General features: G+C 43.0%; 1 protein-coding gene across 2 annotated transcripts in view; it reads right to left on the bottom strand.

Moving 5' to 3' along the window:
* The window catches only part of TMEM266 (transmembrane protein 266), a 124,671-nt gene that overhangs the window by 68,385 nt on the left and 33,432 nt on the right, over window positions 1-22,854 (bottom strand). Inside the window, exons 1-3 of one of the 2 annotated variants that reach the window (XM_060617943.2) lie at window positions 17,230-17,288; window positions 5,309-5,439; window positions 1,061-1,249 (exon numbers count right to left, since the gene is read on the bottom strand). In XM_060617943.2, the coding sequence (XP_060473926.2) occupies window positions 1,061-1,249; window positions 5,309-5,346 (227 nt within the window). In that variant the 5' untranslated portion in view covers window positions 5,347-5,439; window positions 17,230-17,288. Of the gene's footprint in view, window positions 1-1,060; window positions 1,250-5,308; window positions 5,440-17,229; window positions 17,289-22,854 lie in introns of those variants that run through there. The other variant, XM_060617944.2, reaches the window with a different exon arrangement.

The following is a 22,854-nucleotide window of genomic DNA, read 5'->3' as shown; positions in this document are numbered from 1 at the left end:
GGCCATCTCCCACCTGCTTGCCTGTCTTTTCCCCCAGTGTCCTGCTGACTGTATGCACAATACTTAGAGAAAATTATATTTTCAGAGAAAGCCACTAGGGTACAGTTTTTGCAAAAGGTGCATGGTTTCACAATTGTTAGGAAATCTCTCTCGGGAAGTGGGAGAGCCTCTCTGGGAAACAAGCACAGAAAATCCAAGGTCTGCAAATTTAACTTTAGCTAAGCCCTCTCACTTACTTCTAAAATAACCCAGCAACCTTTCATTTTTATATTCAAAGCAGCCAGCATGTTCCAAAATATGTACAGACACCTGAGAAAGAAGAGTGGCCCAGAAGTGGCTCCCAAGGTCCTGGTCGATGTTTAAAATCCTGTATCTGAGAACAACAGGGTGGGGCTGGGAAAAGTCTGACCTGCCCTGAGACCCCAGGACCTGTTGTTCCTACCCTTCAGGTTCCCCCAGGTAAAAGGAAAAGTTAATTGGGGAACAAAGGCATTCAATCTGCTTTGAATCTAACCACTCCTTTGAATCAAGGACTAGCATATCCTGCAAGTCCTCCCAGAAAAGGGAGCAGGAAAGTCCACAAAGCTCCTAGCTAAATGGTGCTACATTCCCTTACACACTCACATGTTACTGCATGCAGAATGCTTTCTTCCCAGCCTCTTCCCTGGTGAGAGTTGGCTGACAGAGGAGAGCAAGTCCAAGTCCACCCACTATGGGCTCTGTGACCTTGGGCCAGTCCCTAATCCTTATGGGTCTCCTGATTCCCAAGTGTACAGAGAGGAGGTTGGATGGGCCACTAAGGAGCAATTCAGTCCTGAAACAATTTTATGAATGCCTGAGTCCCAAGTAAATGTCATATTAGAGGTTGTCTAGCAGCGACAGGTATTTTCTGTACCTAAAACATTTTTCTGTGGAAGCAATGCCTGAGGAGAAAAAGAGCTCAGGTGGCAGATGTGAACCTGGGGTCTCTAATCTCTGTGCTGCTTCATTGGAGGTACCCATGGATTATGGGGGTTATGCAAAACAGGCTTCTTAGCTACTCAACAGCCCCAGCACCTACCCTTCTCTTTGGTAATCTTCGTCCAGATTTGACAGGAGCTGAGAGCCCGCCGTGGAGAGGTCGACTGCAGCCAGGGGCAGATCACGATAGGCAAAGTTCACCAGCTGCACGGGAGCAATGCTCTTGGTTTCTTCGTCTACTTGTTGGGAGATGATCTCAACTTCAGAAATTCCTCCTTCTATGGCAGGCCTGAGTTGGGGAGAAGGGCGACAGTCAACCCTTAAGAACAAAATAATTTTTCTACTCTCCAAGGAAAGGAGGAGGAGATGCATCAGAATGTATGCTGTGCTGGTGGAGAGTGGGGAAGCTTGAGGTCACCATTCTTACACACTGGCCACCTAAGGGACTGGACTGAAGCCCCATTCTCCTCTACCAGTTGGGGAACAGTGGAAGAATGGAAAGAGGAATTGCTCAGATCTAAAAATATGAGCTATGGAGGCAGGAGCCTTATCTATCAATGGGGCTAAAGACCCAGATGGAAATTCTGCCAACCAGAAAAACCAGGGCTTAGACCTTTAGGATTTTTGGTCCCTAGAGTTTATATCGGAGTAATATATTCTTATAAACTGTCTCCCGGGTTTCTGTGTACAAGTCCTTTGAAATGTTTCTACCATCTATACCACAATAGAGAAGAGAGGTTTCTGTTCATGACTGGATGTACTGCTGGTGGTCGTGGAGCCCAGCTGGAGAGACAGAGTGAGCCTTGGACAGTGAGGACAGCAGGAACCAGCTGTCACTGGGTGTCACTCCCTTCTTACTTGAACTGGTCCTACTACTCTCTCCTTTTAAGGTTGAGAGTAGGAAATGGAGGCCACTTGATCAAACATCTGTGGAGTTATCGGTCTCCTATGTCATTGTCAGGCTAGGGCACTGCAAATAACTGAACTCTGGCATTACAGGGCTTCTCATCCAGGGGCAGTATCCCCTCCCAACCTACCAGGAGATTTCTGGCAATTTGTGGAAATTTTGGCTGCCACACTGACCACAGGAGGTCACTACTGACATAAGTAGGAGTGGACATTACACATCCTCTGCCCAAACACCAAGAGACACCCTGTGGAGAGATGCTGGGCTGGATCATTTTGCTTTAACTTCCTGGGGTGCCATCTTTGCTCCCCCAACACACTCCTGACCCCATCTTATCCTGTAGAATCTGAGGGGCTGGGTCTTATGCCTCGGGCCAAATAATGAAGGTCAGAAAGAAAAATGGTGTGGATGGAGAGGAATAAAAATTAAATATTTGGGGAAACACTGAGAGGTCAGTTTGAATACTGAAGTGGCAGCCAGTCTTGGCAGCTGTGCCTGGGCTCTGGTGCCCCATCTCTAATGCTGACTTCCATTGGGCTTCTCTACAGCCTCAGTTTCTCCAACTGAAACACACAGGTGAAACAGAGGCTCCTTAAGGGCCATTCTTTCTTATGCTACAGTCTGATATGGATATGAAATATGGGGCACCAAGTAGGGGGAGGAGCTCTGCAGGGACAAGTTCCTACATTTGGGTGGGGGACTCTAAATTCTAGACTTTTCTTTTCCAACCATCACTGAAATCTAGCCAGTAATACACAGTGGCAGTTATCCAGGAAGTTTAGAGCTGAATTTGCCTATTGCTCATTTGATTGAATCATCCAGATAATTGAGGAAATAGTGGGATTTTTATTTGAATGCCCCAGGTTGGCAGCCTAAACTACCTGGATTCACCAAGTAATTTCCAATGCCCCAATTCTCTTTGGTAGGCATTATTTAAACCTTTGCTTTTTGCTACCTGTCAAGCACAGATAATAGTACTCATCACTGTATGACATTTACAAAATGACTCAAGATCTTTAGACAGAACAGTCATAGGATAGGAGGCTTCTGTGTTTCTCAACAACTGAAATGCAAGTGGTGGGTGTTCAGTGGGGGAATCCTGGCTCCTCCAGGTATTTCCAAAAAAGTAGATGCTGAGTTGGGGTGCCTGGGTGGCTCAGTCAGTTAAGCGTCTGACTTTGGCTCAGGTCATGATCTCACAGCTTGTGAGTTTGAGCCCCACATTGGGCTCTGTGCTGACAGCTTGGAGCCTGGAGCCTGCTTCAGATTCTGTCTCCCTATCTCTCTCTGCCCCTCCCCCGTTCACACTCTCAAAAAATAAACATTAAAAAATTTTTTTTGAAAAGTAGATGCTGGGTTGAATTTGTTGTTTTCTCTTGGACTACTCAAGGAAACTACGGATGGCTTAATTGAACAGACAGAACTTTTTGATTAATGGGATGTTCATTGAGGGCTGGGGTGAGTTTCTGAGACTAACAGGATGTGGCTCTGAGAAGCAGGGAACAGGGTACTACTGCCTTTCTTGTTCTCTGTTACCCTCCTGCCAGTGGCCATAGCAGCCAGCACCATCTCTGGTCATGTGGTCATCTCAACAGGAGGAAACAAGGCCTCCCTTGGTAGGACTGAGGGTCCCACAGTTCATAGCCTGGGTATTGATACAAACCTCTGGTCCTGAATATGAAGAACAGCATGATGGACAACATGTATTAATGGCCCCATTCTTCACTCCTCCCTTTGCCATGTGACTCCATAGAACTACTCCCATCAGAAAGAAGAGTGTGTTTTTCCACCCTTGATTCTGTTTTGTTTTTTTTTTTTTAATTTTTAAAAATACTTATTTATTTTTGAGAGGGAGCTGGAGTAGAGAGAGAGGGAGACAGAGAATTCAAAGCAGGCTCTACAATGTCATCGTAGAGCCTGACGCAGGGCTTGAACCCATGAACTGTGAGATTATGACCTGAGCCAAAATCAACAGACACTCAACTGACTGAGCCACCCAGGTGCCCCATGGGTTCGGTTTTATGATTTGTTTTGGTCAAAGGGATGTCATGTTAGCAGACATGACACAAGCAGAGGCATGAAAAGACACTTGAATTTCTGCTTGTGATTTTGTGTATCTGATATTGCCATTAGAAGGTGACCAGTCTAGCCTAGGGGAGGCTGAGAGGCACCTTGAGCAGAATCCAGTTTCACCTAGATCAGCTGATAGAAGTCAAGCCCCATATCTAAGAGTGATCCCAGATTGGTGGAACTATCTAGCTGGCTACCCCAAACATAAAGGGATAAATACTTACTGCTGTATTCTATTCAGGTACCATGGTTGGTTGGTACACAGCATTACTGTGGCAATACATAATGGGTTCCTGCTCCAGATGACAGCAGCCAGTCCCATAAACAGGCAGGCTGGGGCAGTGTGGTGTAACAGAAAGATTGCTGTTCTCATCTTGGTATTTTTGCCAACGTGTTGCAGGACACAAATGAGTGACCACTTTGCTGGTATTTGGTAAGACTAGGTGGTGGTCAATGTGGCGTCTTAGATTTTGGGAACTGAAAGCACTTCTCCCTTACAAGTTCTGCCCTTGGTTTCATAAAGCCTGCTTTTAGAAACCCTCTCACGATTTCTAAATTTCCTTGCCAATTCTCATTTTGTTAATTCACCTTAAGTACTTCCTAATCTTGTCTTGAGGTTTGCTTTTGAAGTTTTCCTCATTTTCTGAGGCCTCCTACTAGAGGAAGTGTGTTTAGTGGTTGTCTGAATCAGAAGATCCTGTCTTATGGAAAATTCATAGCAACACTTTTGGACTGCAGAATTCCTCTGCTTTTTTTTTTTTTTTTTTTTTTTTTTTTTTTTTTAAGAGAAAGAGGGGCAGGAGTAGAGGGAGAAAGAGAGAATCTTAAGCAGGCTTCCCGCTCAGTGTAGAGCCTGATGCAGGGATCGATCTTATGACCACAAGCCCAAACCAAGAGTCATACTCTTAACCGACCAAGCCACCCAGGTGCCCCATCCTTCGCTTTTTCTTTTTTTTTTTTAAATTTTTTTAATGTTTATTTATTTTTGAGACAGAGAGACACAGAGCATGAACGGGGGAGGGGCAGAGAGGGAGGGAGACACAGAATCTGAAACAGGCTCCAGGCTCTGAGCTGTCAGCACAGAGCCCGACGCGGGGCTCGAACTCGCGGACCGTGAGATCATGACCCGAGCCGAAGTCGGCCGCTTAACCGACCGAGCCACCCAGGCGCCCCTCCTTCGCTTTTTCAAACCAAAAACTGAGATGACATTAGTGGGGCAACTCAGAGAAAAAGCTTAAATGTGAGGTTCAAGGACAAAGTCACCTGGAACACCTCCATCTACATAGGGCTGAGGAAGAAACTGTTGGTTGCACCCATGATTCTGAATTACCAACTCAGCATCCACAGAGAGGAGATCCCGGTGTTACTTACTGTGGATTGGTCATGTTGAAAGATGCAACCAGAGCCATGGGTTTTCTTGGTGTCTACTGTGGCTCAGCTGTCTTGAAGCTTGCTGTCAGCATTTCTAAGCGTGAGTTCTTACAAGACATACAAAATGGTACCTTGAAAACAAATAATTGAATGGTAGGAATTTATCACACTCAGATGTCAAACCAAAGTTCTCCTAAGCTCATCTAAAAATGGAAGTCCTTAGAACTTTGTTCCATATAGCACTTTTCTTCAAAGTTATGTTTGAACACAGTACATGTTGAAAAGATTCTTACAATTACCCTATGGTAGAATAGGCAGAATTTTTTTTCAGAGATGAATAAATAAGTCAAGAATGACAAAATGACTTTTCTGTGTCACACACAGATGATGGAAGAGCTAGATTGGACCCAGTTTTTCTGACTTTTCATCTATAGCTCTTTCCACCAAATAGCCATGCCTAAGCAAACCAGGGTAATGTTCTACTCCAGCTTTGGGAATCTCAAAAATCTGAAGTGTCTTCCTACAAGGAGAGAGGCAGCATACCCTGGAGCCAGACTGCCTGGGGTCAGAGCCCGGCTCCCATTTATAAGCCTTGTCACCCTGGGTAAATTCCTTAATCCCTTTGTTCCCAGTTTCTCCACCTATAAAATAACAATGAAAACAGGACTAACTAAATGAGTTAATGCTTGTGAAACACTTAGAATAGTGCCTGGCATGTAGTGTTGGCTTGTATTATCACAAGTATTATTTTATAAATTTAGATTACACAGTCTGTTGAATCTGAGCACATTCCAAAACATTTGGATGGCTGGGTGTAAGATTTCCTCTTAAAATTTGGATTAGGTAAACAGAATATACTTTTCTATAAACCAGTGCTATGGCACCACCTGGAAGTCTTCTAAGAGACAGTAATGATCCGGCAAAAAGTACACAAAGAGACAGATCCGGGTTCTGGGTGATTGTGTACAAGTTACAACAGAGGGTATTCCAATCCTTGTGGAGACTGTCTTCTATTGCAAAATGCTTTTCCTGCAAGGCAGCAACATGAGAGCAACCCCCTCTCTGAATCCCAAAGCTCAGCAACTAGAGGCACTTGAAGGGGAGAGACAAAGTCTCCTTACATCATGTAAAAGGAAAAGACGCTCCCAGGGTGAAAAGTATCAGGAGATGGTTGGTAAATCTGCAAAGTGGGGAAGCTCCTTCAAGTTCAGTGTAATTAAGAAGTGACAGTTGAAGTTAAAAGTACTTGAGGAAATTTTGGGAAAGTCTTAGAGTAGTTACTCTAAGAGAGATGGGGAACTCTAAGAGAGTAGTTACTCTAAGAGAGATGGGGAACTTTCTAAAATTAGAAGGGCTTCAATATATGAAGCCACCGTTTCCATATCAGATGGATGTGGGGCAAAAAAAGAAAGGGACAACCACAGGGAGCATGTAGACAGATGTTTTAGAACCACACCATTGGGGCGCCTGGGTGGCTCAGTCGGTTAAGCGTCCGACTTCGGCTCAGGTCATGATCTCACACTCTGTGAGTTCGAGCCCCGCGTCGGGCTCTGTGCTGACAGCTCAGAGCCTGGAGCCTGTTTCGGATTCTGTGTCTCCCTCTCTCTCTGCCCCTCCCCTATTCATGCTCTGTCTCTCTCTGTCTCAAAAATAAAAAAAAAAATAATAAAATAAAAAATAAATAAAAACAAAAAAGAACCACACCATGTTAAGGGGTTCACTTCACTTTATTATACCTTAGTAAGACGGTTCTGAACATTAGAATCAGAACTCTTCTTTACAGTATTGGGAATTGTGAATTAATTGTATACTAAGCTTTATACACATACATATACATATTACTCCATAATAGAGACATAGTTGGTCTCAATCTTTTTTGTTCTCTTTATAAAGCCTGAAGCTAAGAAACACCCCGGTAGGAAGACTGGTCATGTGGAGTGCTTCAACTCAACTGACAATGAAGCCAGGATCAAGGTACCCACACATGGGAGACCAGCTGAGCAATGCCCCCTTCCAGAATGGGGTTTTCACAAGTTGTATCTCCAAGTGAACACTTTACATGTTTCATAAGGTAGTTTCATAAGGTATTAACCCTATGAAGGACATAACAGGAAGATCTTTGCTCTTATGGACCTTCCAGTCTGGTTGGCTGACAAGTTTGAAACACACAAAACTTGAAATTTTGTGTGTGCCCTTGGTAGTGAATGAGTAAAAATGGATAGATCTACATTTATAAATAAAAAAACACCAACTACTGCAGGAATATAGTATGGCCAATGATGAGGGAAACAAAGGCAGAAGGAAATGGCAGGTAAAATTAAATTTCCTTATAACTTGCAGCCCATTGGCAATACTTGAGGCAGGCAGAGTAAAAAGTTTCCCCAGGAACTTCACTGTCTTAATGCTAATGCTTTGCTAGAGGGAAAAACAACCTTAGCGTGACAATAGCTAGGCCTCAGGGATCCCGTGAGTCTTCCTTAGCATATGAAAATCTCCTGGACTTCCCCCAACTCCTAGTTATGTAAGCAGTCTCTCCTCAAGGTCCTGGGCAGTTCTTCCTGCCCAGGGGTCCTGTCCACGTGCTTCAATAAAATCACCTTTTTGCACCAAAGAGGTCTTCAAGAATTCTTTCTTGGCTGTCGGGTCCGAACCCCACGAACCCGACTATCACCCTTAAAACCTCATCAGCCAATAGAAAAGAAAATGATTTTTAAAAATTCTTTGACTTTTTAGGAAGGAAAATTCCAAATATACATTATTACAGGGAATTACAAAAAGGACTTCCAGTTATCTATCACCTAACTTCAACAGTCATCAACTCATGGATAGTCTTGTTTTCTCTATATTCCTGCCCATTCCTCACCCCTCATGATGATGTCATTTCATTCATCTATAAGCGTTTCAGTATGTAGCTTAAAGGATAAGGAATCCATTTAAAAGATATACCATAAAATCGTCAATGCTCCTAAGCCAGCAATATTTTCTTAATATTGTTAAATATCCAGGCATTGTTCACATTTCCTCATTTGTCCTGTAGTCAGAAGCCAAATGAGGACCACATGTTATGACTGGTTAATATATCTCTTAAGTCTCATTGAATCTGTAGGTTTCCCCCTCTATCTCATTTTTTTCCATGCAATTTATTGGAAAAACTGGGTCATCTGTTCCAGAAAGTTTCCCAGTCTGGATTATGGTAACTGTAACTCTTTCATGTCATGTTCCTGTCCTCTACCTTTCCTGCAGTTTTTAGTTAATCTATAGACTTCAATCAGATTCAGGTTCAATTTTTTTTTTTTTTTTTTTTTTTTTTTTTTTTTTTTGCAAGACTGCATAGGCATGAAAGTGTCATGACTTTCATCAGGAGATACATGTCTTCTTCTTCTTTTTTTTTTTTTTTTTTAAGATTTTATTTTTAAAATACACCTAATGTGGGGCTCGAACTCACAACCCTGAGATCAAGACTCACATGATCCACCAACTGAGCTAGCCAGATGCCCTAGGAGATACTATACATAATATCTTCTTGTTCCTCTTTTTTTGTGATATTAACAGACATTGATGATCACTTCCCAGATCCATAAATTCATTAGGATTTGCAAAAGGGGCATATTATGATTTGTATCATTCCTTCTTCATTTATCAGCTTCTATGAAAACAAATTCCTCCTCACCAACTATTTGATTCCCCTAAACATTTCACATAGAAAAGAAAGGATAAATGCTTAACTTCTTCTGTTTATTGATTTTCAAAATAATTAATTGGTATCGTTTATCCTCCAAACTTATCAATGAGATATTTTTTTGTTTTCCACAGCATCATGGATTTAACCATTCACTCAGCAGGGGTGGAGTGAAAGAGCAGACTCCCTGGTAAGCAGGACAGTAGTTTCCTGAGGAGATGTGGGAGTGGGTGAGAAATGACTGGCATCTCCAGTACAAGATAAAGATGAGGCAGGAGAGAGGGTAAATCATATTTGGATGGACAGTGAGTAGGTGTGGGACCCAAGGAATTTAACAAAAATCCCCTACCCCTGGACAAGCAGAGCAAGACTAACTCCATTTTGTGCTACACCCATTATCTCATGTATAACCCCCACATGACCTACTTATTGCTTAAGACACTCCCCCACCCTAGTCAAGCCGCTAAGCACACCTTTACTGGAAACTGGCTCATATAGGAATGCGGAACCCCTAACCGCCAAAGAATGTAAACCCCGCTTTTTGCCCGCCAAACTTGCGCGCCAATTCTGACCAGAGTGATAGGCTAGTTCGAACAGTTACTATAGGGTAAATTGTAATTCAATTGGCCACCTGCGTGTGGACTGACAGGACTATGCAACTTTCTGTGTGTGTTACAATCTCATTGGCCACTGGCCCCTATAAAACTGCTACGCCTCTTAACCTAGGGGTCCAAGTCCCTGCTCCACTGTGTGGGGTATACTTGGGCCCAAGCTCGAGCTTGCAATAAACCCTCGTGCGTTTGCATCGGTTTTGGCTCCTTGGTGGTCTCTTGGATTCGAAATCGGGGGCACTACAGTAGGCTGCTTCAGTCAGTGGTTTTGATCCTTAACAAGCAGCACATTTTAGAAAGCAAGTTCCTTGAAGGTGATGTTATTTAAAAATAATATTCTCCAAATAAAATAACCCCCAAAGCACAAGCCTAGCATGAAGCAGGTGTAGTCTAGCACTCTATAAATGAACATCTGAAGTGCAAACCTGCTGTCTCATAAACCTAGTAAAAGCAGAAGAGAAAACCTGTTTTGGATTTACAGGGTCTGGCTATGGTGGGTGGTGAGGCTGCTATTTTGACTTTAGCAAAATCCCAGTTTCTTCCACTTGTTGCTCATTCGTCTTTGTAATTACCAATATCATTTGCTTGTTCCAGCCAGATCTGCAAAATTCAAGCTGGCATCCTAGGAATTTTAAACCTGAAAAAGGCTTCTAAAATCAAGTTGTCAGTTCCCTCACTTAACAGGTGAAAAAGTCCATAATACAGCTCACCTGACCCCAGAGGCACCCAGGTCAATTCCTCATCCCTTACTTGTGTAACAGCCCGATGGCATATGTGACCTGCTTTAATATGCATCCCATTCAGGTTTCCAAGCCTGGTTTACTCAGAATCACCTGGGGGCCTTTGGAGATGTATAGATTCTTAGGCTACCCTGCAGAAATGCTGAATCATAATTCTGCAGGTAGAGTTTGAGAATCTTTTCGTAAGTTCCTCAGGTGTTTCTGACATGCAACCACTCCATTTGACTCTGTATCAACGTTCTCAAACTTTCCATTTCACCAGAATCACCTGGAAAAGATTATTGGCCCCACCCACAAGCTTTCTAATTTAGTATGTCTGGGGTGGGAGCCTGAGAATTCATATTTTCAACAAATTCCCAGGGGATACTGGTTTGCTGATGCACAGACCACGTTCTGATCTTCTGAATCATAAACTGTACTTGAGGTAAAGATGGCATTTTTATCCCTATTTAGCAGATGGAATTTACTGGCTGCAAAGCTACTGTGGTGGAACTGTCAGTAGAACCTACCTGGTCCAGGCTGAAAGAGACTGAGTATATCAGTTGGGAATACTTTCATTTGCAAGTAACAAATATCTGACTAACAGTGACTTAGGCAGTGAAGACAGAGGCGGGGGGGGGGGGGGGGGGGGGCGGAGAGGGGAGGGAAGAGGGGAGGAGGGGGAGGGGGGAGAGGGGGAGGGAGAGGGAAAGGGAGAGGAGAGAAGGAGGAGAGGGAGGGAGAGGGGGTGGGAGAGGGAGAGGGGGAGAGAGAGGGAGAGGGGGAGAGAGAGGGAGAGGGGGAGAGAGGGGGAGAGAGAGGGAGGGAGAGGGGGAGAGAGAGGGAGGGAGAGGGAGGGGGAGAGGGAGAGGGAGGGAGGGAGAGGGAGGGGGGAGGGAGGGGGGGAGGGAGAGAGAGGGGGGAGGGGGAGAGAGAGAGAGAGAGAGAGAGAGAGAGAGAGAGAGAGAGAGAGAGATCTTAAGTAGGCTCCATGCTTATTAGGACAGAGCCTGGCATGGGGCTCGATTTGATGATGATCCTGGGATCACAACCTGATCTAAAATCAAGAATCAGACGTTCAACTGACTGAGCCACCCAGGTGTCCCAAGACTTTTAATTATCTTAAGTAGCAAGAAGTCTGGAGGCCGTGGCTCTCTGATATCACCAAGGACTCAAACTCTTTTCATCTTTCCCCAATCCTCTGTGTGATGCATTACTCATACTTTATGCCCTGTGGTTGTAGAATGGCTACTGTAGCTCCAGCTTGCACACCAGCTTCACACAAGAAGAAAGAACCAAAGGCTTTCTCCTATTTTATTCTGCAGGAATGATCTTTCCAAGCCCTGTAGCCAACATCTCCTGATGTCTCTTTGGGCAGAGGTGGGTCACATGGTCGCATGGCTGCAAAGGAGTCTGGGACAATGGGCAGCTGGCCAAAGGAGTAAGGGGTGATATGATAGCCTAGTTCAGTCATAATTCATCCTTTGGGGCTGGGTATATCGTTTCCATAAACAAATCTCCATTTCTCAGCAAGTAAGCAGTGGGAAGGAGCAGTTGCATGCATAACTAATTGTCTGCCAGGCCAGGTTTGGACACTTCTGATATGGTTCTGAGGCTCAGCTGGATAAGTTTCCTGGGTCTCCAAACAGACTGACCAAATATTGGTAAATGGCTGGCAGGAAGTATGAAGGATGTGCTCTCACAAAATCTCAGGGTTCTTTTATTTAGAAAGCATTGCATGTGTGTAAGGTTCAGTTTTGACATCATCAAGCTTGCTGTAGAATCTGTCCCTAGGGAGAAGCCACTGAGTGCTGGCACCTTTCATGGACATGATGTTCCACACCCCCAGGAGGAGAATGTTGTGTTTCTTGTGCTGAATGAGAAAGGTTTCTGTATAACAACACAAGGTCATCCTTGTTGTTGCCTTGACCTATTAATACCTTGCTCCATTAACAAGGAACTAAAATGAAGACAATCAATCATGTATCCAAGCATTCTCCCACTCTAATCTCCAGTCTTTTGTAAAATTCTTAGCTACCAAATGAGTGGGCAGGGAGCCCACAGTGGCTGTCTTTTCTAGGAGGAGCACAGTGTCTTATGGACACCTCTAACTTTCTATTGTTTGCTCCTCTTCACTTAGACAGTGATGCAGCCTATCAATTATTATGAGTCTCATCAAGTATGGGAAACATAAAACAAGATCATGCAAAACTAGACCAAATCATCCCAAATTACTTGAGTATTCTGAGAAAAGAATCAAGAAGACCATTATCATAATCTTTCCATTTTTCTCAATATTTTTTCCTAACAAACACTCCCCTAAATTGAACATACCGTGTCCCTGCTGGGACAAAAGATCCACTGCCTTCTCATCCTTAGCTAGACTGGACAGAAAAGGATGCCACCTAGCAGGCACTCCTCAACCCCAGCCTGATGTCATTTTCCCTCTGGAATTCTGCAAAACTTCTGGAAAACTCCATTATCTATGATTTGGGGAAGTACCAACAATGAGGTGGAGCTGTAATGGCTGCCCTGTTATCCCTTCCCCACCTTGCTGGGTCAAGCAAATCTTTATTTATTTATTTATTTATTCATTAATTTATTTATTATTTTTTTACACATTTATTCATTTTTGAGAGACAGAGAGAGACAGAACATGAGCAGGGAAGGGGCAGGGAGAGAGGGAGATACAGAATCCGAAGCAGGCTCCAGGCTCTGAGCTGTCAGCACAGAGCCCAATGCGGGGCTCGAACCCATGAACCATGAGATCATGACCTGAGCCAAAGTGGGACACCTAAACGACTGAGCCACCCAGGTGCCCCCTGGGTCAAGCAAATCTTAAGTGTATATGCCCCACTTTGCAAATCTCCAAAGCAATATTTTGCTTTATATGATATTAATTAAAATATATTAAGAAGCCAGATATAATTAATTTTGCCACTAAATTCTACATGACACCAGGCAAGTGACCATTCTTAGATAAACAGAGGGGAGAAAGTCCTCTTCCTTCAATACCTTTTCTACTGCAAATGGTGTGATATGAAAGTCATCCTCATTCTTTACCCTCCCTGTATCAATATCTCCTTTGTTACAGACTGAATGTTTTTGTCCCACCTCAAGAGTCCTATGTTGAAATCTTAATCCTAATGATGGTATTAAGATACAGGTATTTGGGGGTGCCTGGGTGGCTCAGTTGGTTGAGCATCCAACTTTGGTTCAGGTCATGATCTCATGGCTCGTGGGTTCAAGCCCCATGTCGGGCTGTGTGCTGACAGCTCAGAGCCTGGAGCTTGCTTTGGATTCTGTGTCTCCTTCTCTCTCTGCCCCTCCCCTGCTCATGCTCTGTCTCCCTCTTCCTCTCTCTCAAAAATAAATAAACATTAAAAAAAAAAGATATAGATCTTTGGAAGGTAATTACGTCTTGGGGGTAGTGCCCTCACAAATGGGATTAGTACAGTTATAGGAAAAGACACTTGGCCATGTGAGGATACGAGAATACAGCTGTCTGCAAACCACGAAGAGAGCTCTCACAAAATACCAGATCTGCCATCACCTTGATTTTGGACTTCCCAGCCTCCAGAACTGTGAGAAATAAACATTTGTTGAAGTCATCCAGTCTATGGTATTCTGTTACAGCAGCCTGAACGGACCAAGATAGTTCCATAAATTTTCATTGCCCTTTTACCCTGTCTCTGGGTTTGGCCATGTGACTTGCTTTGTCCAAGTATATTGGAAGCTGTGATGGTTAATTTTATGTGTCCCCTTAATATTGATATTAATAATATCAATTTTATCATAAAAGGATAAACATGATTTCTAGGTATGTCTGTGGAGGTGTTTTTGGATGAGATTGACATTTGAATTGGTAGACTGAGTAAAGTAGGTTGCCCTCCTCAATATAGGTGGGCCTCATCCAATCTGCTGGAAGGCCTGAATGGAATACAAGGTTGAGTAAGAAAGAATTCTTTCTCTCTGCCTCACTGTCTTTGCGTTGGGACATCAGTCTTCTGCTCTGACTCAGACTCAAACTTATACTAGTGGCTCTCCTGGCTAGACTTCTCAGCTTCCATAACCATGTGAGTCAATTCCTTGTAATAACTCTCTTTATTGATACACACACACACACACACACACAGTATTGGTTCTGTTTCTCTGTAGTACCCTAATATATGGATAAACATGAAAAGCACTCACATGATTGGGCTGGCCCTCTCACTTGTCCATCACCATGACAACATACACACCCAGGGCTGACCTGCTGGAGGATGCCTAACTGCCTCATTCAAGGCCAGCCACAGACAGTTGCCCCCCAGATATGTGAGTGAGCTCAGTTAAGACCAAAAGACCCACCTAGCTATCCCCAGCCTAGCTAGCCACCTAGCTATTTAATCCAGACCCATGAGTTAAATAAAGTTTTTAAAAAAATTCTTTATTTACTAGCATCTTTAGCATCAGCAGTTCTTTATTAGCATCTCCCATGTTCTAGGAACAATACTAAAATAAACATTGACATTATTATGATAAATGAGACATGGTCACGGCACTCAAACTTGTGGGCTAGTGATGGAGACAGATGCATAGATAGAAATTAAAATTCAAAAAGGTGAGAAATAATGAAACATTACAAGAGTGTTTTGAAAGCTGTAAATTTCTTTATAAATATTAAGTAACTTATGATTCCTCACACTGGCAGGCATAATTCCCTTCTTCCTTCAGCCATCTGCCAAGGGAAGGCTTGGTTTTTTTAAGCCCACCAAGTTCGGGTATAGTTTATTATGTGATATTACTGTGGCAATAGATCACTGGTACATTATAGACAAATGTCCACTGCAACACATAAAATACAAAGATGTATATTTTTATTTTATTTTTAAAATCTTTATTTTTGAGAGAGAGAGAGAGAGGATGAGCAGGGGAGGGGCAGAGAGAGAGGGGGACAGAGGATCTGAAGTGGGCTCTGTGTTCACAGCAGCAAGCCCAATGTGGGGCTCGAACTCATGAACTGTGAGATTATGACCTGAGCCGAAGTTGGATGCTCAACCGACTAGGCTACCCAGGCACCCCAGTGTATGTTTTTAAAACACAAAACTTCCCTCCATCCTCCTTATTAACCTTTCATATCTCAGTTGAGGTCCCTATGTTAGCACCCAGGTATGGAAATCCTTGCTTAGAATAATGTAAGCATGTATTCACATATACAGGCTAATTTTTGTGGGTTTGTGCTTAACAAAAAAACCCACCAACTTTGCAATTTGCTTTTAGCACATATCAACATATAAGGACATCCTTTCTGGTCAATAGATAAAGATTTACATTTTTTCTAACTTCTTAATTCACATATATACACACATGCACATATATAACTTTACATAAATTGCTTGTCATAAAATTCAAGTTTTTAGTGATGCTTGCATCCCCTATATTACCTGCCTTACTATTGTCCTCCCCCAACAAACCTATGTGCACACACACATAACTATGTTAAACCTATGTGTATCTTTCCTTACTATTCTGTGTGCTTATATAATTACACAAATGGTTGTTTTATTTAAAAATATATATTATTCAGGGGCACATAGGTGGCTCCATCCTTTAAGTCTGACTTCAGCTCAGATCATGATCTCACAATTCTAGGAGTTCGAGTCCCACATTGAGTTCTGCACTGACAGCATGAAGCCTGCTTTGGGTTCTCGGTTTTCCTCTTTACCCACCCCTGCGTGTGCACATGTGTGCATGTTCTCTCTCTCTCTCTCTCTCACAAATAAACATTAGAAGATGTATATATATATATATATTATTCATACTTAACTACTTCCCCCCCCCCCCACTCAATATCTGGTAGAAACCCCCTCTCCCAAGTCAAGCAGAAAACTCTCATTGTTTAATTAATGGTTGTATAGTATTTCAAGGTGTAGATGTGCCACAATTTAGTTAACAATTTAGCCATTGATGGGCAGTTTTTGTTTTTTTGGTTTTTTTGGCCATTGTGGAAAATGCTACAATAAACATCCTTGTATACATTTCAATTTGTATTTATTTTTAATTTATTTTTAATGTTTATTATTAAGAGACTGAGAGAGACAGAGCATGAGCATGGGAGAGGCAGAAAGAGGGGGAGACACAGAATCCGAGCAGGCTCCAGGCTCTGAGCTATCAGCACAGAGCCAGACACAGGGCTCGAACTCACAAACCATGAGATCATGGCCTGAGCCGAAGTCTGACACTTAACCGACTGAGCCACCCAGGTGCCCCTATGTGTATTTATTTTTAATTGGATGGGATGGATTCTTAGGGGTGGCATTAATGGGATGAAGAGTATATATTTAAAATTTTCGTACTTAAAACAAGATTGCTTTCCAAAGGACTGTAATACTTCATACTACACAGCAATTCTTTGAGGGAAGAGTCTAAATCATTCACAAGCTGTTGAGGGTGGCTGTGAACCAGATAAGTCCACATACTTGCTTAATTATACCCTCTTCTCCATGGATCACTGGAGTAAAAACAGAAAACAAGGGTGAAAGCAAAACTAGTAATACATATCTTTATACCACAACATACTCAGGTGACTTAGGGACCTTCCTGTCATAGCATTCCTATGAGTTGTTTTAGCAACACTCAATCCCCTGGGAATCCTACTTTCTTCCTTGTGCCACAAACCCTAACCATCCAAAGCAAACCAATCAAATAACCAGTTTCTGGGTTCCCTCTAGTGCCCTAGTGCCCATCCCCTGCTTACTGCCAGGGCTTATAAGCTGGCAAAGAGAAGGAGTAAAATTATGGTGAGCTTAAACTACATATAGCTCCTAACCAACTAGATATATTCTCAAAGGAGAAGAAACTTAGGAAGAGTCACTCTCTTTTTTAATAACTTGAGTAGATCAATATATAGGATAGTGCCCAAAACATTACCAGAAACTGTCAGAAGGTGGCACCAGAATTTCCTGAAGTTGTCCCCTTCAGTGTTGTGCTCTCCTGTCCTCACCTGCAGAGAAGTCAGGTCTCCTTTCACAGATCATAGGTCTTTGCATGATCACAATGGTCAAAATGTTGGCCAATGGCTCATCTGAACACCAGCGGCACAGTGTCCACTGGCACTAAGCTGGGGTTCTGTTTTAGGTCAGGATTTGGGGAGAGGTACCATCACCAATACCTGTCTTTGGAGAACCCAAGTCTTTTTGGAAGGCTCCCAATTTGGAGCTATCCCTTTATATGATGTAGTAGTGTCATATAGATACAATGGTGCATACATCTCTTGGGATGCTGGAAAGATAGCACTTCCTTCTAAACAGCACTGTATATTTTAAAAGGGTAGAGACTGGAGCAAATGCAAGTCAAGGTGTCTACTACATGACTTTATATTGGTCAGGACCCCTCAGAGAACAGGCATTTATAGAGATCCCAGGAAGGGCAAAGCTTGGTGCTGGGTACTGGGATGCAACATGGTCTAAGGCCATCCCTGCTCTCAAGCTTTCAATCTCACCAGATGAAAGTTTCCAAAGCAGCAATATGTGGATAATGATTGAAGAGGACATGTACAGAGTGAAGGTGTGGCAAGAATAAGGAAGAGGAAGGCAGCATGGGCTGCACAATTGAAAAGGCACTGGTTCTTCACATGGATGTGGTGACCTGGCCTTGCCCTGGACCATTTATCCAGTCAGTGGCAGAAGAAAAAAGAGAACACCAGCTTTCTGGCCTCAAGGCCAAGGGTGTCCACTAGAGGCTCTAGCTGCATCCGACCTGAGACCCACCTACAGAGCTTGTCTAAAATGCAGATTCCTGGGTCACTCTAGTTATCCTGATCCAGGTAGCCAGGAACTGAAGTTTCCTGGGAGTCCTGCCTAACTAACTGCCCCCCCTCCCCCCACCATTGGCTTTACTTTTATGTCCCTCCTTCAAGAACCACAGTCAGAGTTAATTACACAAACACCTCCAGGCTTCAGTTCATTCCAGCGCACTCTGCTGTCAACCCTCTGTAAACCTACTGCCATTCCCAGCTTGTGTGCACTTAGTAAATCCTCCATCATCTCTAGAAGTTCCTGGCCCTGAGCTCATTTTGCTGGCTTCAATAGTCCTTTCTTATCTGCCTTCAACTCAGAACAAACTACAGATATTCTCACCAAAGTTTACATTCAGGCTCAGAAAACACAATAAAACAACTCCAAGACCCCAACTGGTCAAAACACCCACCTGGGCTCTTCACGCAGTTCAGACTGCGTGGGACAGAGGTTTTGAAACTAGGGAAAATCCCTTAGTCAGAGCCCAGTTTTGCCACTGGGATGACATGTAACTGACCCACCTCAGGCACTGTCACAGTATGTCGTTTGGTCCTGGTATGTGACAAAGTAGGACTGCACGTGAGAAAATTTTTTACTGTTACTACCACATATCATTGTCTCTAAGAAGCCATCAATGTAAGGTACAGAGTCAATTTAATAACAGCCTGTCAATGAAAAAAAACTTATATACTGTCACATTAAATCTGTGCATCAACTGTAAGACCCTGGTGGTTTCAATACAGGGGAAATATTAATTCAGTGATAGCACTGAAGGTTGTGAATATGGTGCTACTGTTAATATTGAACATTTAAAACATAAGACGATAAAAAATAAATATAAACTGAGTATCAGGATATCTGAGGAAGAAGGAAGTCTAGAGCCACCTTACAAACCCAGCCTTCTGGTAATTGGCTAAAACGGCCAAAAAGCAAAGGGAAGGGAGAGAGGGAACTCATATGTAAAGGTACAGAAGGGGACAACGAGACCATAACAGCCAAGAGAGAATCAATCTGAGGAGCCATCTCACTGAGACTCCTAATCTGGAAGGGTAGGGAAGGTCTCTTGGGAGAGCCAAGGCTGCCACACCGGAGGCAACTTTAATATCCACTATCAGCACTGCCCCCAGGCTGCAGAAGTGGGCTGCAAAAGAAACACTTAACATGGCCTTAGCTGCTCTGCAATCTGTTCCTCTGACCCAGTTTCTAAGTGGTGTAGACTTGCTCACATGTACCCACAGGGGTAGGTCCAATCACGGAAGAGCTTAGGGCCAATGCTACCCTTGAGGGCCTTTCTCCAAAGTGGCTGTTCAAGTGGGAAGTAGGGAACTGTCAGGAACCAGAGTGACCTCTGTCCAACTTCCAACAGAACAGGATGTCTTTCCAGCTCAGAGGACAGAGATACAGGGAAGAGCCCAGTCACAGCCTCACTCTGAGGGGTGCAGACAAGGGAGACTGGCTCCTGGGACTGTGATTTCCACAAACCAAATAAAAGTCACAGACACTAAGATGGTCCACCTTATCAGTAAACAAAGACACGTAAATTAAAGCCACCTTTCTCCTAATGGACTGGGAAAGATTTATAAAAACTAGTGCTGATGATGGTATGGGAATAATAGCCATTCACACACATTGTTGATAGGACTGTAATTTGTTGAAAATTTGCTCAGGGTAATTTGACAATATTTATCAAAATTATTTTAATGTGGGGGTGCCTGGGTGGCTCAGTCGGTTAAGCATCTGGCTCAGGTCATGATCTCACTGTTCAGGCTCACTGCTGTCAGCGGGGAGCCTGCTTTGGATCCTCTGTCTCCCTCTCTCTCTGCCCCTCCACAGCCTGTGCGCGTGCACTCTCTCTCTCAAAAATAAACAAACATTAAAAAAAATAACTTTAACATGCACACTTTTTGACCCAGCAATTCCACTTTTAGGGGATACATTTTAAGGAATTAAGCTATTAAATACACACACACACACACACACACACACACACACACACACACACACACGTGAACCATTGTTATAACAGCACCATGCCTAACACATAGCAGGTGCTCCAAAAATATTTGTTGATACAGGAATAAATAAAGTAATAAATTGAAAGCAATATAAATGTCTATCAATAGGAGACTGGTTAAATAAATAAGGAACATGTATGTTATGGGATTGTTACCCAGTTATTGAAAAGGATGAATGTCGCCTAAGAGCTGAGGGTTGGGAGACACTGCAAAGAGATATGAGGGAAGTCGCTGGAATAATGGAAATATTTTAAATCTTGATTTTGATGAGATGATGGTTGCAGTGTGCATTTAAAATGAGTGCTTTTTATTGTTTGTTAATTATACATTCAGCAATATGGCTAATTTAAAAAAATGGATGGAAGTATACTATTCTCATTAACATGGAAACTTGTCTGCAATGTAACATTAAAAAGTAGGTTACAAAATAACATATATAATGATCCCACTTATGAAAAATACATATTGGGGCACCTGGGTGGCTCAGTTGGTTGAGCTGCTGACTTTGGCTCAGGTCATGATCTCGTGGTTCGTGGGTTTGAGCCCTGCATTGGGTTCTGTGCTGACAGCTCAGAGCCTGGAGCCTGCTTAGATTCTGTCACCCTTTCTCTCTGCCCCTCCGCTGCCTGCACTCTGTCTCTCTCTGTAAAATAAACATTAAATTTTTTTTAAAAAGTAGGCTACAAAATAACACATATGATGATCCCACTTATGAAAAATACATAGAAAATGTGTATGTGACAGGGTGTGGAATGGGACTATCCTGTTGTCCTAGAGTTGCATAGATGCCTTTTAAAAGAGATGCCAGACCATCTATTTGGAATATACTAACAGATGGTCAAGCTGGTCCAGTAACTGCTACTCCCAACAGCATGTAGGAGGGAAGGCTACAGAAACCCATGCCAGACTCCCAGGCTGGCTGGGGCAGTGGGAGATGGCCAGGTGAGGACAGAGGGCAGTGATGGGAGCAGCCTGTCCTTAACCACCAGCTAAGCAAGGATGTGACACCAGTCAAGGTTCTTAGTGAAAATTCAACTCAATAGTTTAAGCAGAGCATGGATTTTTAAAGGATACTGAATCCTGGGTGGGTCAGAGAGCCAAGCATAAAAAACTACATAGTCAGGAACACCAACCAGACCTAATGCTACTCCAGTAAAAGCATCACTGATGCTACTGCACCAAACATCCTCTCCTTTCCCTTCCAAGTCCTAGACCCCACAACTCCATCTCATTGGCAGAGACAGGTCAAACGGCTGCATCAGGGCTACAAGGGAGGCTACTACCTTGCATGGGGGTGGGGCGGTGGACTCAATTTGGGAATTTCCCCGAATCTGGAAAGGCCATTCAAAGGATGTAGGATGGTCCCAGATAAGGAACCACCCTCTATAGTTATAGATTTCCTATGGGCATGTTGACAGGACTCCACCTAAGAAGGGTGCCTCCTAGGCCAGAGGGACCCAGGGACATAGTGCCAAAGCAGGAACTAAGAGTAGCCCTAAAAAGTTAGTGTGTTCAGTGGAATGGTGCATGCAACACTCTCTTCCCTGGCAGAGTGAGCAGAGGGGCTGGGGTGTGTCAGGGCAGCAGAAGAGCTGGTCTGCAGGTCAGGCTGTGTTGACTGGATGAGAGACTGAAGTTTTGATTTAGATGGGATATTTTAACACCTGAAAAATGAGTCTGTCCTAAATCCCGAGAGTGACTAGAAAAGTTAAGGCACCTTCAAACATTCATATCAGGTGACGGAAAACGGGAGACAACAGAATATTGGATAAAGTCATAAGCTGAATGCTTCCGCATCAACTTCCATTCACCTAAAAGGTCTGGATGACTATATTCCCAATTACTAACCGCAGTTATACATAGGGAGGCAGGGAAGTGGTATTCTTGAGGAGGGTTCTCAAATCTCAGTGCTTTTTGTTTGTGAGCATCTTTTAAGAAAAAAAAAAAAGGATATTTCCATTAAAAAAATCTAGATATAATGAAATTTGAAAACACTGTACTAAGTGAAAGCCAGTCATCAAAGGCCACATATTGTATAATTCCATTTACATAAAATATCCAGAACAGATAAATCTCCAGAGGCAGAAAGCAGATCAGTTGTTGCCAGGGGTGGGAGGCCAGAAGAATGGGGAGTGACTACTTGATGGGTACAGAGTTTCCTTTTGGGTTATGAAATGTTCTAGAACCAAACAGTAATGGTTGTACAACAATGTGAATGTACTAAATGTCAGTAATGGTAAATTTCATGTTCTATGTATTTTACCACAATTTTAAAAACTGGGACAGTTAAAACAAAACCCAATGACAACAAAAATCTAGATATATTGATTGACAAGGAAATTATGTCCACCATAAATTAGAAAAAGTAGGTTTTAAAACAATGCCCAATATAAGAAACCCAATGTATGAATATATAAAGCATCTGAAAGGGCAGATCACATAATGTTAACAGTAGTTATTTCTGGGCAGTAAAAATACTGTTAACTGCCTATATTTCCATATTGTCTAATTTTCCTTTACAATGAATGAAATCTGTTTAAAAAATGTACATAGTGTAAAAATTAGTAAGTGCATAAGAGAGGTACAGAAAAGCGACCGTGGAAATTCAGAGGTAGAAGAGATGGCTTCCAACTGTATGTGTTCTTGTTACTTCCTTAAAGCAGTCTCCTGACAGGTGTCATTACCTCCAGGCTTCTCTTTTCATATACATCTTATATGCTTCTGCCAGATGACTCTTCTGAAGC

The sequence above is a fragment of the Panthera onca genome, chromosome B3 (genome assembly GCF_046562875.1).
Source record: "Panthera onca isolate mPanOnc1 chromosome B3, mPanOnc1 haplotype 2, whole genome shotgun sequence".
NCBI classification, from domain to species: Eukaryota; Metazoa; Chordata; class Mammalia; order Carnivora; family Felidae; genus Panthera; species Panthera onca.
This window is presented reverse-complemented; position numbering and strand designations above follow the sequence as displayed.